The 13,468-nt window shown below is 36.7% G+C and overlaps 2 protein-coding genes across 2 annotated transcripts; both read right to left on the reverse strand.

Moving 5' to 3' along the window:
• Positions 1–4,645: 4,645 nt before the first annotated feature.
• LOC133718329 (uncharacterized) lies at positions 4,646–10,286 on the reverse strand. Its single transcript, XM_062145152.1, has 9 exons — positions 10,027–10,286; positions 9,856–9,921; positions 9,658–9,763; positions 9,517–9,559; positions 9,258–9,330; positions 8,835–8,922; positions 6,598–6,654; positions 6,442–6,520; positions 4,646–4,933 (listed from the first exon to the last, which is right to left on the reverse strand). Exons 1-9 carry the CDS (start codon positions 10,095–10,097, stop codon positions 4,920–4,922), a joined length of 597 nt encoding a protein of 198 aa, XP_062001136.1. The 5' UTR covers positions 10,098–10,286; the 3' UTR covers positions 4,646–4,919.
• Positions 10,287–11,065: 779 nt separating this feature from the next.
• LOC133718107 (acidic endochitinase-like) lies at positions 11,066–12,209 on the reverse strand. The gene has a single exon (XM_062144914.1). The coding sequence runs from the start codon at positions 12,175–12,177 to the stop codon at positions 11,272–11,274; it is 906 nt and encodes a 301-aa protein (XP_062000898.1). The 5' UTR covers positions 12,178–12,209; the 3' UTR covers positions 11,066–11,271.
• Positions 12,210–13,468: the final 1,259 nt, after the last annotated feature.

The raw sequence follows: 13,468 nt of genomic DNA on the forward strand, positions 1-13,468 counted from the left end.
ATTGCTCAAGGCTATCTTGTGAAACCGCGTTTAATCGGATGAGGTTGTAAAATACTAGCTAAAAGAGCCCAACTTGCAGGAAATCTGGGCCTACACCACCCTAGCCCAATACAGGCCCAAGGCCTTAACTAAGCACCCAGCCAGTCTAAACAGCTTTTGATCATCAGAAAATGCATTCAACTTGTTTTGCCTAAGTGCAATTTCAACAGAAAACTTGAGCCAAAATAGCTAACAAAGTGGAATACAACTACTATTTCATTAACTGGTTGTTTTTCAACAATACTAGCTATTTGTTAGTGACATATTTATCAAATTGTAAGTCGATATGTGGCCAAAAAGAACATAGAAGTGGAGAGAAAATTATGACTACTGCTTTAGCTATTCACAATACACTAGCAGCCAATCATTTTACACAAAGTTAGATGCAACCTCTTTTTGGCTATTCTGTTGGAGTTATATTTTTCTTCAAAACCTAGTTAAATATACATGACTAAAAATTGAATTTGACTATTCTATTGAAGATGCTAGCTATTAACAATACCAGAAGTGTTTTTGATAATTTGAAAGTACTTTTTCCGATTGTAAAAGCCAAGGTCAAACGAGCTTATGGCTTCATTCCGCTGTTTAAAAGAAGTCTTCTTTTGGAGAGTTTGAATACATATTGGTATACTTCAAGCCTTCAACGTACATCATCCTTGAGAAAACATAAGTCACTCCAGCGTGTCACTCAAAAACATGTAATGGATTACCTTATTATCTCCATATAATGACAAAATAGTTTAGGAAAATCCATCTAACAACAATGTTTGTCAAATTCTGCAACAATGTTTTTGTCGACTAGCTGACTGTATTATGCATGCCTACTTAATGTATCATACCACTTGTTTGATCTAGAACTCCACCGGGTAGCTAGCTAGAGAACTTTGTGGTTCTATATTACATATTCCTCTATTAATCATTTTCTATATTACATATCCCTCTATCAGTCCTCCGATTATCATTTTTGACAGAACAAATGACCCATAGTTTTCGAACTGAATGGCTATTGTTAATGGTAAGAGAACTGGAAGTAGTGCCTCCAGCTGCTGCAACTTCGATCGATGTCATTCTTGTGTTTTTGGTCTCCACACTCCTTGAGTGCATTGACATCAAATTCCAACACAGCTCCTCTTCCCCATTTGAAACACATCATAGCACAGTCATGCTCACCATTGTATCCTTAATTGCATATTGCTTATTCCTTAGGGCTAGGCAAACCTTCCCCAATAATCACGCTCCTAGCTTCCAAATTGCCATGCGGTTTTCTAGTTTACTCGCACTCGCTTCCCTACTGTCGCTTGTTCTTCCTGACTTTTGGTAACCTCTCCCCTACATCATCTACAGTTTCTATATCTTGGGCCACTGTCGGGGCTTACTCCGAGTCTTGTGTCTCTTGGGTTACCAACATGCCGTCAACGGATACCTCTATGTCATAGGCAAGTGTCAATCAGTTGTATGTCGCCGGAGAAGAAGTCGCACTGCACTGTTGCCGCTGACAGTCATCTTTAACTCCAGTCATGAGAACTGATACGTAAATTTTTCTTTTCTTTTTTTTGTTTTTACTTTTTGTCAACTTTTCTAGTAGGTATATTCAAAAAGGAAAGTCGTGGATATGTGTGTGTTGTAACCTTCGGTGAAATAGGGTTTTTGTGGAGTGGTAAAATCCCTAGTTTATATATTTGTGCATTTTTTTTTTGTAATAACAGACTTACGTAATAAAGTGTTCCAGAACTGATTTCTATTGCATTAGCTTTTACTTGCTGAAGTGTCTCATATCTTTGGCAACTAAGAACTAATTCACATCCTAAAAAAATTCAAATTTCTGGGATAGACAAAAAATAAAAATCCGTCTTTTAGTAAGCGACGTATATAAACAGCTGTTTAGTCTACAAGCAATTCTTCTTTATCTTATATACCAATATTAGCCCATATGATATTATGATAATATGATGGTTCCTTTCTTTAGCTGGTGCAAAAAAATAAAAATATAAAAGGGTGCTGCATTTCTAGCTAGAGTTTAGCATCTACAATAAGTTCATTAGTTTTCTCTTTAAATTTCCTTTTTTTTTTTTCTTTTTTTTTTCTGTGGCTATGTTCATTGGTTAGAATGTTAGACGGTATTACACAATTTCAGTAAAGGATATCTACTCTTTCTCTATTTATTCAATTATTTATTTATTTTAAGGGTAAACGTGAAGTTTAAAGATGAAGAAGAGACTGTTTATGACCATTTGATGATTTTGATTTAGTGGCATAAGTCCATTTTATAAATAGGAAGTTTTGTGCTCAACTCTTGTGGTTGTATAATTGTATATTAGTTTACTGATTATATTATAAAATGAAATAAAAAAAAAAAATAAGACCTGGTCAATTTTCTCATGGATGTCATATATGAAGATTGAATTGAAGATTCCAAGTTAATTTTGAGAAAGAAAAGAAGAATTGACAGAGTGATAAAAACTTAGTTTGAGCCGGGTTAGCTTTCATTATTGTGTCCTGATCGAGTCTATTGCCACGGGTAAATGTACATGTAATTCTTTCACAATCTTTCGCTTAATATAGATGACATTTTCACGAAGGATCCCTTAAATTCAACAATTAAAAGATTACACGTGGAAATGCAATTCCTTTCCGAAGATCCAAATTGTTCCTTTTAAGTCTCACTTCATAGATCAGTTTTGCAAAAGATGAGCTAAATAATGATTAAGGTATTTAACAGTCATGCCACCATCGATAACAAAACCAGCGGACGTTCCAGTCAAGATTTTAATATCATATCCACATTATTAAGGAAATATCGAAAAAAAAAACATCAGACATTGGTAGAAAGTATTGGTAAGATGTTAATTTTATTCAATGAACAAAACAACAGATAGTAATTAATTATGATCCCAAAGTACATGACCGAGAGAACCCAGCCGGCTGATACTTATGTCTTACGTTAGTTGGGGCTTGTGTACAGAAGTGTTCACTTTTGTCTTCATCATATGTTCCACTTAATTATCTTCGGCCAGCCTTGCTTCCTCAAAGCATTTTAAGCCGGCCAGTCTTTGCTTTAACAATTTGATTCTTAACATTGTTTGAAGAAAGAATCCTAGGATGAGGCAATGGAGCCGACAGGAGCGAAGAAGGCAAGAAATTAGTCATTTATCCCAATGCAGTGCAGCCTTGGTTTTAACAATGAACGTACTCACTTTTCATCGCTTCCAAAATGAAGAAGAGGAAAGACCGTAATCACTTGGTACCTTAGAAAACACAGTTGCCATTCCTGCAGGAGGTTGAGGGCTATTAAAGTCTTATCTTTGCAGAATATAAATAACGATGTAGAAATACCTGCAAGAGTTAAAAGCTCTCGGACTATAACATCATGCTGTTCATGTGTATTTCCAAAAAGGTTTATGAAATTTTTAAAGAGACTGTTTATACCACCCGTTCGCTAAGCTGGACTCTCACTAATATAAATAAGTTGGGTTCCAAACACCATCAATGACAATTATTTGTCCGTGAAATAATTGAAGTTTGAGATTTAAGATCTCAAACATATTTCTCGGAAACCCAACTATAACATATTGTTGTTACAATTATTCTACTTCCCATCGCTATACCACTAGTTGATTATATTTTCCGAGCTTTTAATCCATGACTAATTACGAGGAAAAACCAAAACATACAGACTGAGGTCTAATGAAATTTCAGCAATAATGGAGGTATCACCGCTAGTGGTTGATCCATGCAAATTTTGAGTGGCTTATAAGATTTTTTTTTTTTTTTTTTTGTCAATAATAAGAATTTCGGTAGGGCTTGAGCCCAACCGGCACATGGCTGGATCCACGCAAAGAAATTGTAAAGAAATATTAATAAAAAATGTTGTAATAAGAGAGAGAGAGAGAGAGAGAGAGAGAGAGAGAGAGAGAGAGAGAGCTTTAAGAGAGAAAAAGAGAAAGAAACAGGATCGACTTCATAGGTATCCTTTACCACAAGTTCATCCTAACACAGCTCTATGGTGGAAATTTATGCAGCAGAATAAACAAAAGGGGGTTATAACCCTAGATGGAACCCCATTTTGGGGATACTTTTTAAAACCAGCTAAAGAAAAACACTGAAACAAGTCGATAAAGGGAGCTGCCTGGTTCACAGGACGGCTGATGAAGGTGAGAGTAGACTTGGTGGAAACGACCCAATTTTCTCTTTCGCAATGAATGATCGAATGGAACATACCCCCTTTATATAAGTAAGAGGTTCAAACACGCCAAAACATTATTGCTGGTCGGAGAGTACCAAGTGCTGCTGCTGTATAGTTTTTGTTTTTCTATTAAGAGTGACAGAGGGAATTGTAAAACGTCCAAAAGCTCTTCCTAAACCTCCAAAATTTTAAATAGGTCAGCCTGGCTCTCTTTTCATGTTGCAACACGTGGCCTTTTAATCTGGCTGAGAAAATAAAGCAAGGTAGTTGGCTTTCTAGGAAACTTGTTTTATCTCTGGTTTTGATTTTCGAGTTGTCATTCTCTTTCTTTTGATCTTCTAGTCGTTCTAAAATAAATTACTTACCAAAGAAAACTTTTAAACTCAGCATTTTGATGAATGAAACCTTTTAAGGAGTGAGAGATCGAATAAAAACATCTGCCTTACTCTTGCATGTGGCAACCTGACGGTTATAAGCTGTTCCAATACAAATGATAGCTCCTTCTGGAGTTAGGATCAAAGCTACAGCTAGCAGAGTCCCATAAGGAAATTCTTAACTCCAGTAATACATCTGAACATGTCTTCTCAAACAAAGTTCCAACAAGTTGCTAAAACCTTTCTACCATTGGCATAGATGTTTTCTTGTAGTCTGAACATATGTGTGAATCACAGGTAGAAACCAGGCTTCAGGAGGATCATCAATATCTTGGAGCTGCATAAAAACAGAACGCAAGTATCAGACTTTAAATAGTAAGATTAAATGACACTGAATAAAGCACATCATCCCATTAAATAAAAGAGTAAAACCCACCACTAGGGTCAAAACTTTTCTCCACCGGACAAAATGATACCCAACTTTCAAAAGTGATCAAAATGATACCTAAAGTTTTAAAAGTGATCAAAATGATACCTAAATTTTTAAAAACAAATCAACTTGATACACAACTTTCAAAAGTGATCAAAATGATACCTAAAGTTTTAAAAACAAATCAATTTGATACCTCAGTTTATTTTTTTTAGGGTTAAATACTGGTTACTACTCTGTGGTTTATGTCCAAAATCAATTCAGTCCTGGACTTCTAATTTCAACAAAAACACCCCTGTACTTTCAATTTTGATCTAATAGATCCAATTCATTAATATTCTGTTATGGGTTCAAGTTATAGTTGGATTATTTGTTGAAAAATTATTTATTTGATAGATTTCTAATAGTGGGACTCACTCCAAAATTGACTATGCAGGCCACCTCAACACCACATCATAAAACATAGGTCATATATGAGCCACATCAACAAGTTAAATGACTAAATTGTCGGAAGACTAACAAATTGGACGTATTAGATCAAAATTGAAAATGCAGGGGTGTTCTTGATGAAATTAGAAGTTTAGGGACTGAATTGATTTTGGACCAAAACTACGTAGTAGTCAGTATTTAGCCCTTTTTTTTAAACTTTGTTAAATCAAATGCAAAATCAAGCACAAAAATTGAAGTGATTTGTGGTCAGAGGGCCATCAATCATCTATAACCCAATATTCTTCTTCTATAGAATTAAAAAAAAAAAATCTTCCATTCAATTTCAATTCTACCATCGATCGTAGAAACAAATAAAGTTCGGATGTTTCCCAACTTCTAAAGAAACAAAGAAAAATGGGAAGAGAGGGGCAGAGATAGAAGAAGAAGAGAATTAACAAAGTAAAATAAAAAATAATTGAAAAATAATTTTTTGTGTAAAATATTATTATAACCCCATAAAATACTGCACCACACGTGATCAATTTTAACAAAAAGTTACAAAAAATTAAACCGATGTATCAAATTGATTTGTTTTTAAAACTTTAGGTATCATTTTGATCACTTTTGAAAGTTGGGTATCTAAGTTGATTTGTTTTTAAAAATTTAGGTATCATTTTGATCACTTTTAAAAATTTAGGTATCATTTTGATCACTTTTGAAAGTTTGGTATCATTTTGTCCGGTGGAGAAAATTTTTGACCCTAGTGGTGGGTTTTACTCCTATAAATAAAATATAGCAAGTTTTGCTATCTCTCCATTTGATTTAAAAGATCAGCCTTATATCTCGGGTTCATTTTACAACACCTCGGCAATAACATCAATGTCATCACCCCATAACTTTAAAGTACCTCAATCTGGTCAAAAACCTAACAGTAAAAATATTTTCTCCAATTAACAATACTTCTGTAACAATGCTGTCTATCTTACCTCCACCAATTGTTGCTTCAGGCAACCGTTCAATTGAGTACTTGTGTTGAGTGATATACATGATCGGCACACCAGGGACCTGCACATAAAGAAGCCAATTTACGCGGAGGTCTATTGTCATATATCATGGTTCCAAACTGCAAACTACTATATCACCTTGCGGATCCTTCGCTTTAAATCTCTATCACATGTAGCGACAATGTAGCATTTATGCTGTTCCCAGCAAGAAGGTCAATGTCAGTCATTAGAAATTAGAATATGACAATCACTAAAGGACCACAATCTGGTCACTAAAACCGCTCTAAAGCAAAAGAGAATATATGAATACGCAGCTAGTAAATGCACATCCAATATATGCAATAGACAAACTTTGAAATCAAATATATATATATATATATATATATATATATGGGGAAATTACTGGTCACTCCCTCAACTTTTGGGGCGTCGACAGTTCAGTCCCTGCTATTCTAATTTTAACATATTACTCCTCGCACTTCCAAATTTCGCTCAATTTAGTCTAAAGTGACTATTTTACCCCTCACTTCCTCTTTTTTTTTTTTTTTTTCCTCTCCGCTCTCTCTCTCTCTCTCGGTCTCTCTGTCTCTCTGTAATCTCCTCATCCTCTTCTTTTTCAAGCCTGATATGGCAACAATATTTCCCACAAGTTTCGTAAATACAGTATGCCAGGATGACTCTCTAATCCAAAGCCTTGTTGCTTTTTGAATTGCTATCACCAGCAACACAACACAAATCCCAATTCTGGAGATGGTGGTGGGATTAAGGTGAGTTCCCGGTCACCACCTATATCGTCACCATTGCCGCAAACACCACCTGCACATCCCTCAGATCCTTACCTTCACCACCACCAAAATCCTCACAAAACCCACAAATCCAAACACCCAAAACAGCGATTCCACATTTCACAAAACTCACAAAACCCCAATTCTTTCTCTGAAACCCAAAATTACCCGAAAACAATCAATCCGAAGCACTGAGATTAATAAAGCAATCCCAATCCTCAGCATCGGCTCGCCGGCCTCCATCACCAACTCCCCCTCGCCGCCGTCGCCGACCACCTGCCAGTCCACAAAGTCCTCCATCGTCGCCTCCAGCAACTTCTCGATCACGACCTATCACCCCCCTTAACGCTGTGCGCCGATATCCTCGCGGCAACGGGGAACAAGGCTATCCGCGTGGACTTCCCGGATCACTAAACCATCGGCGAGGAGACTCTGGTTTTTGGGTTTCCTGAGATTTTCGCAATCTAATCGCCGAAGGAATTTAGGGAAGAGAAGGAATGGGTGGTATTTATGGTGGCTTGAAAAAGAGAAGAAAAGGCTTTTGATGAGCTAGGTGTTTGGGTAAAGGAACAAGAGGAAGAAAAGATTGCAGCAGAGAGAGAGAGAGAGCTTGGTGGTGGTGGTTATGGTCAGTTTTGGTCTTGCGACTGAACTGGTCCCAAATTGGCTACTCTCTTTGTTTATAGGAGAGGGGGGTGAGAGAGAGAGAGAGAGAAGCAGAAAAAGTAATAAAGAAAAGAGATTGAAGAATTTAAAAAAAAAAAAAAAAAAAAGGTGAGGGGTAAAATAGTCACTTTGGACCAAATTGGGCGAAATTTGAAAGTGCAAGGAGTAATCTGTTAAAATTGAAATGACAGGGACTGAACTGTCGACGCCCCAAAAGTTGAGGGAGTGACCAGTAATTTCCCCTATATATATATATGGAATATCTAAATCCACTTTTTGTCTATCACATTTGCCATCCAAACCTAAACATTAGATGCAATGGTTTAAGTAACAGACAAAATTGTACATGAAGAATGTGAAGGGGACCTGTGGCAGTCGAGACACATTAGTAGATAACTATAATACAAATTTAAAATTCACAACGCTGCAAACATCCAGCGTTCACTTTTTTTTAATAGGGGTAAACATTCAAAATTATAGTTATAGAACAACATCATCTAGTCCAATAAGGGTTGGATAAGATGCTTTGTGGCTTTATAAACCTTAAAATTTCTTTACTTAAAAGGAAAAAAAAGAAAAGAAAAAAAAAAGGTTAAAATGGAGTAGACTAATTCTCATTTGCAAAAAGAGAACAGGAATATGTCGAAATGAGAAGAATCTTGGCTTCTAACATGCAGAAGGTTAAGCCAAGTTGATATGGAAAACACGAAGCACACTTCAACCGAAACTTTAAGGATCATACAACACATTAACAATTCGAATCATACTACATATGAACAACTTCATTATATAGTAGAAGAAGATAACCTACAAAGCCACAGCCTTCACCCTCCCAACTCTCTTGCAGAAAAGCAAGGACGGAGGTCTAAAGACTCCAAAGGGCAAACAAGAAAAACAGATAGCAGTTACAGGTTTAAATAATACCTGGGTGACTCTATCAACAAGACAGTCATCAGCATAGGTTCCCTTATGAGTACACAGTAGCCTCTCGAAACGGGGATCTTTGGCAATCCTGACAATTTAGTAAACTACGTTAGTAAAGAAAGCCTCGTCACTTGAACAAGATAAATTATCAATGCTCAATCAGTGAAGTTAGATGTTTCTCCTTTTCTTTTTTGGTCATGAGAAGAGTCTCTTTGGTTCTGAACATGTAGTATACAAGGATATAATATATCAGCTATTACAGAAATTTAGCAAAAATGAATAAAAAAAATTTAATTAAAAAATGTTCAAGAAACTGATGGACAGGACAATGAAGAGGGACAGCAGTGCAGGTCATGCATACACACATTCAATTTCAAACCCTGTTGCTCATGAAAACAATTTGTAGAAAACAGAGGAAAATACCTCAGAGCCACCCGATATTTCTGACCCAACTTCTCAAGCTCTGCCATTACACAATCTGTGATACAAGGAGTGCCTGTAAATTCAAAAGTCAGATAAACCATTAGAGAAAGTAAAGAAAAGCGAAATGGAACATTCCCCTACATTCTCTATCATAAGTTTACAAACAGAACTCAATCAATCTTGTTAAGAAACTCAACATTCAAAACCAATTCCTAAGAAACACTAAACATTTATACACGCAAATAACTATAAGACTCACACTTTGCATATAGGCAGTCCATCATTCCCTTCTCCAAATCCAACTGCAGAAAGCGAACGAAAACAATCAAATTTGACACAATACATTAAATTATAACAAGCTATAGCTCATACTCGAAACAATTAGCATCAAAACACTCACCTTATTCTGGATAGAGAAATTGATAAAGTTAGTATCCACCAAAACCCGGTAAGGCGGTCCCAAAGCAGTGTTGTATTTAAAGAACAGCGCCGAAGAAACATTTGGCCTAGATTACAAAACACAAAATGTAAAACCCAACAAACAAAACTATCAAATTCAAACAAAATCTTCCAATGAATTTGAAAAACAGAAGCTTACACATTTCTGGGCAGCTTTTCTTTGCTGAGATCCTTCTTGTTTGGATTCAAAACCTCCTCTTTGTAGCTGAAATCAACACAGACAGAGCAAAGAACAGATGAAATTATTAGTCTTTGAAGCACAGCAGTGAAGAATGAAACAGAAAAAAGAAAGAAAGAAAGAAAGGGTTACTTTTTAATGGCTTTTTTGGTGACCACCTTCTTCATGACGGCGAATTTAGGGCCTTTCTTTGCCTTGCCCATCTCTTCGAGCACAGAGCGAACCAAGATGAATAATTTGAGGTTTTGCGAAAAACCCTAAAACCCTTTGTTCTCTGCTATATAAAGTATAAACCCTATTCAAGACCAGAGAGGGAGACCTGAGTGAAAGAAGGTATTGGAGAAAGGAACAAAAAACAGAGTCGGCGAGTGGTTTATAATGAGAGCTCGACCTACTGGTAAATTGGGTTGGACTTTTGTAGCAGACTAGCAGTAGTAATTTTGGCTGTCGTGTATATATATTGAGATTTTTTTACCTTTTTAAGGAGAAAACAAAAATATTTGTCGGTTTTTTTTTTTTTTTTTTTCTCTTTTGCTACAACAAAAGCAAAGCCTGTGGGGCGACAAATCCCTAAATAATCAAATTTAAAAGCATTGCTCGCTTCTTGAGGATAGGAACCGATCCAAACAACTTTCGAAGATTTTTAATGACTGAGATTAACTAAAACGTCTATTAGAAAATTAGCTTATCGGAAGATGTGACTGAATGAGATAAACTGAAATAACTGATCTAGGTGATAAAGTTCTTGAACAATGTTTCAGATTCTACAGGAAGTATCAAGCTAGAGTTTACCATTGATGTAGTGAACGAAGACTTTTGAAGCACCTTTAACAGGATTCATGGAGTAGCTAGCCTGCTATTCAAGCTTTGCGAAGCCCTTGAATAAAGCCTTCAACAAGAAGGATATGACTCGAAGCTGGATTTGAGAAAAAGTAGAGAAAGCCAAGCTCAATAAGCAGTTGTGCTACTTATTGTTTAATAAATAAAAAAAAAAAAGTAAAGCAGTTGTGCTACATGGTGCTCAAGGTCTCAGAGATGATGCCCTCAAAACAGAGTCTGAACTCACTTGAAGAATTATTAGCCATATGCACTTAACAAAGATACAGGAAATCTTAACAATCTTCACATCTTCTGAAAGATAACCAGCTTTTATGAACCGACCATCTCAATACACACAAATAATGAACTGCATAAAAAACAATCACACATTTTAAAGATCGTCTCTATAGAGAATATTGATCGATCATTGTATTTTAAATCATACAACTATTCAAACGGTATCAAACATTTAACCGTCGAAATATTATTAAGCCAATTTGAGACTTTTATTCTACTTATATTGTAAGACCATTTCATGGTCATGAGTCATGACTTGGATTAAACACTGCCTATAACTTTAGAACTGTATCCAGTCTTATCATCTTCAAACCTAGCATAGAGCATGATACCTCCATACTTGGGAGACTTCTTAACAAAAGGCAACACTTGGTTTATCAGATCAGCTGTAGGCACATAACCATTCCCAGCAGCTGCTGTAGAAGCTGGAAGCCCAACAAAGAATTGATTGGCTTGTATAGATGATGTCCACTTATTCCAGGAGTTCCTAAAGGCATTGGGATTGCTAGAGGTGAACTCACATTGTGGATTGTTGTAGAATTGAACCCAAACATAGTCAAATAAGCCAGTGGACAATGCGCCATTTACATACTGGTCAGGAAATGGGCACTGCGGTGCTGCTCCTAAGTACACTTTCCTCCCTCTTTGGCTATACTGAGACAACTGCCTAGCAAGCGCATCATAGTGGGGTCCGCCTTTCTCGATGTCGAAATCTACCCCGTCCAAAACGGCGTCGCCTAGAGGCCTTGAGCTCGATTGACCTCCCAAGAAGTTATTCCATATGTAGTCAGCTACTTTCCCAGCATCGGCATCTGATGATAGTCCATAATTCCCACCAGCACCGCCAATGGAAAGGAGGACCTTGATGCCTTTGTTTTGGCAATTTTTGATGCCTGTGCTCACTTTTACGCAACCATTTGATCTTGGATCGCAGTGACCGGCTAAATTGATCTGAGGTGTTTGGCCATTGCCATACTGTGAGAGGAATGCTATGTTTACGATACGATATCTTCCTGTGTCACATGCTGCTGTGAGTGTGCCTTCTTCCCCATTTTGGCCCCAGTAAACTACAATGGATCCGGCGTAAGAGTTTGAGACAAAGATATGGAGGATTACTAGTAAGACAGTGAGAGCTTGAGAGCACGACTCGGTGGACATGGCAGCCATATTTGCTCTCTGATGAATTTGGTATTTAGGTGCTTATTTATAAACTTGATATGGTTTTTGAGAGATCTAGCGAGAGTTCTTAGTCAATTTTTTAAGTGTACGTTCTTCATTCTTAGTCAACTCTATGAACGTGGCTTGCTTTTTTTTTTTGAACGCGGGGGTGTCAGTCCATTGAAGTAAAGTAGGAAACATTACAAGAGATGACTCACCCGGACTCCGGGCAACGACAGAAAGAGTCATGAATGAAAAATCTAAGACAAACCTAGACTAATCAAACATAATGAATCCATGAGATGAAGCTCAAGTGCTGTAGAAACATAGTTCGACACTACTAGGATGGTCCCCGACCAAAGACAAAAGACCATCCCAATTTATTCATGATGAACGTGGCTTGCTTAATTTCTGGCCAAACTAATTGCACTCCAGCTGTGTGATTTGTACCTCTAGTGTGACAAATTTGTCTTCACAGATAAGACCCAAAGTTTTGAGGTCGAATTTTCTCTGCATCCGTTAATCACGTAAAGAACTTTCAACTAGTAAATATATGAGAAGTTCGTTTTGGCAGGTCATGAATCAAAACCACAACTAGGTAACTAGAAATATGCAATAACATTACAAAGACATATTGAATATGTGATGGAACAATTGCAAACAATTTGCTTATTAATACAACACAAAAAGAAAGAACATAACTTCGGTTACAATATAAAAAATAATAATTAAAAGAAACTTGTATTACAATTTTGATTTTGGCCCCAACGATATTGAGTTTTGTGAGTCTAGACCTTACAGAGAGTTAGGGCCGGGGTTGGGAAGTATAGGTCGGTGCCAATATTAAGAGGGCATCACTAAGAGAGTTGGAGAACCTAGCTAGGTTAGTTAATTGCTGCCCGTTCTGTAGCAGCATATCAATAGGGACTACGGCGAGAATTAGGCAGGGTTTAGCAAGAGTTTTGGTACGGTGTAGGGCTAAACCCAAGAAGTTCAGCTCAAAATCTCCAAGAAAAGTTAGAAATCTCAAATATGTTCTATGGATCCTAGGCCACCAGTATCCAATTGATTTCAGTATGAAGGCATGAAGCTTTGGTACCCTTGAAATGAAGGTGGTTCATGTAGCATGAATGAGGTGGTTGGAAATTTCTTCTACTCTTTATTTGTTCTAATTATTAAAATACCTCTTAATGTCTTTTACTTTGCTTGCATCAATTTCATATTTGTTGTGATTGATTGATTTTTAGGGTTTATAATTGCAGATGGCATCATTTGAGTCGAATTCGATCGGTTCTCGCCA

Source organism: Rosa rugosa, chromosome 6, assembly GCF_958449725.1.
Source record: "Rosa rugosa chromosome 6, drRosRugo1.1, whole genome shotgun sequence".
Taxonomy (NCBI): Eukaryota; Viridiplantae; Streptophyta; class Magnoliopsida; order Rosales; family Rosaceae; genus Rosa; species Rosa rugosa.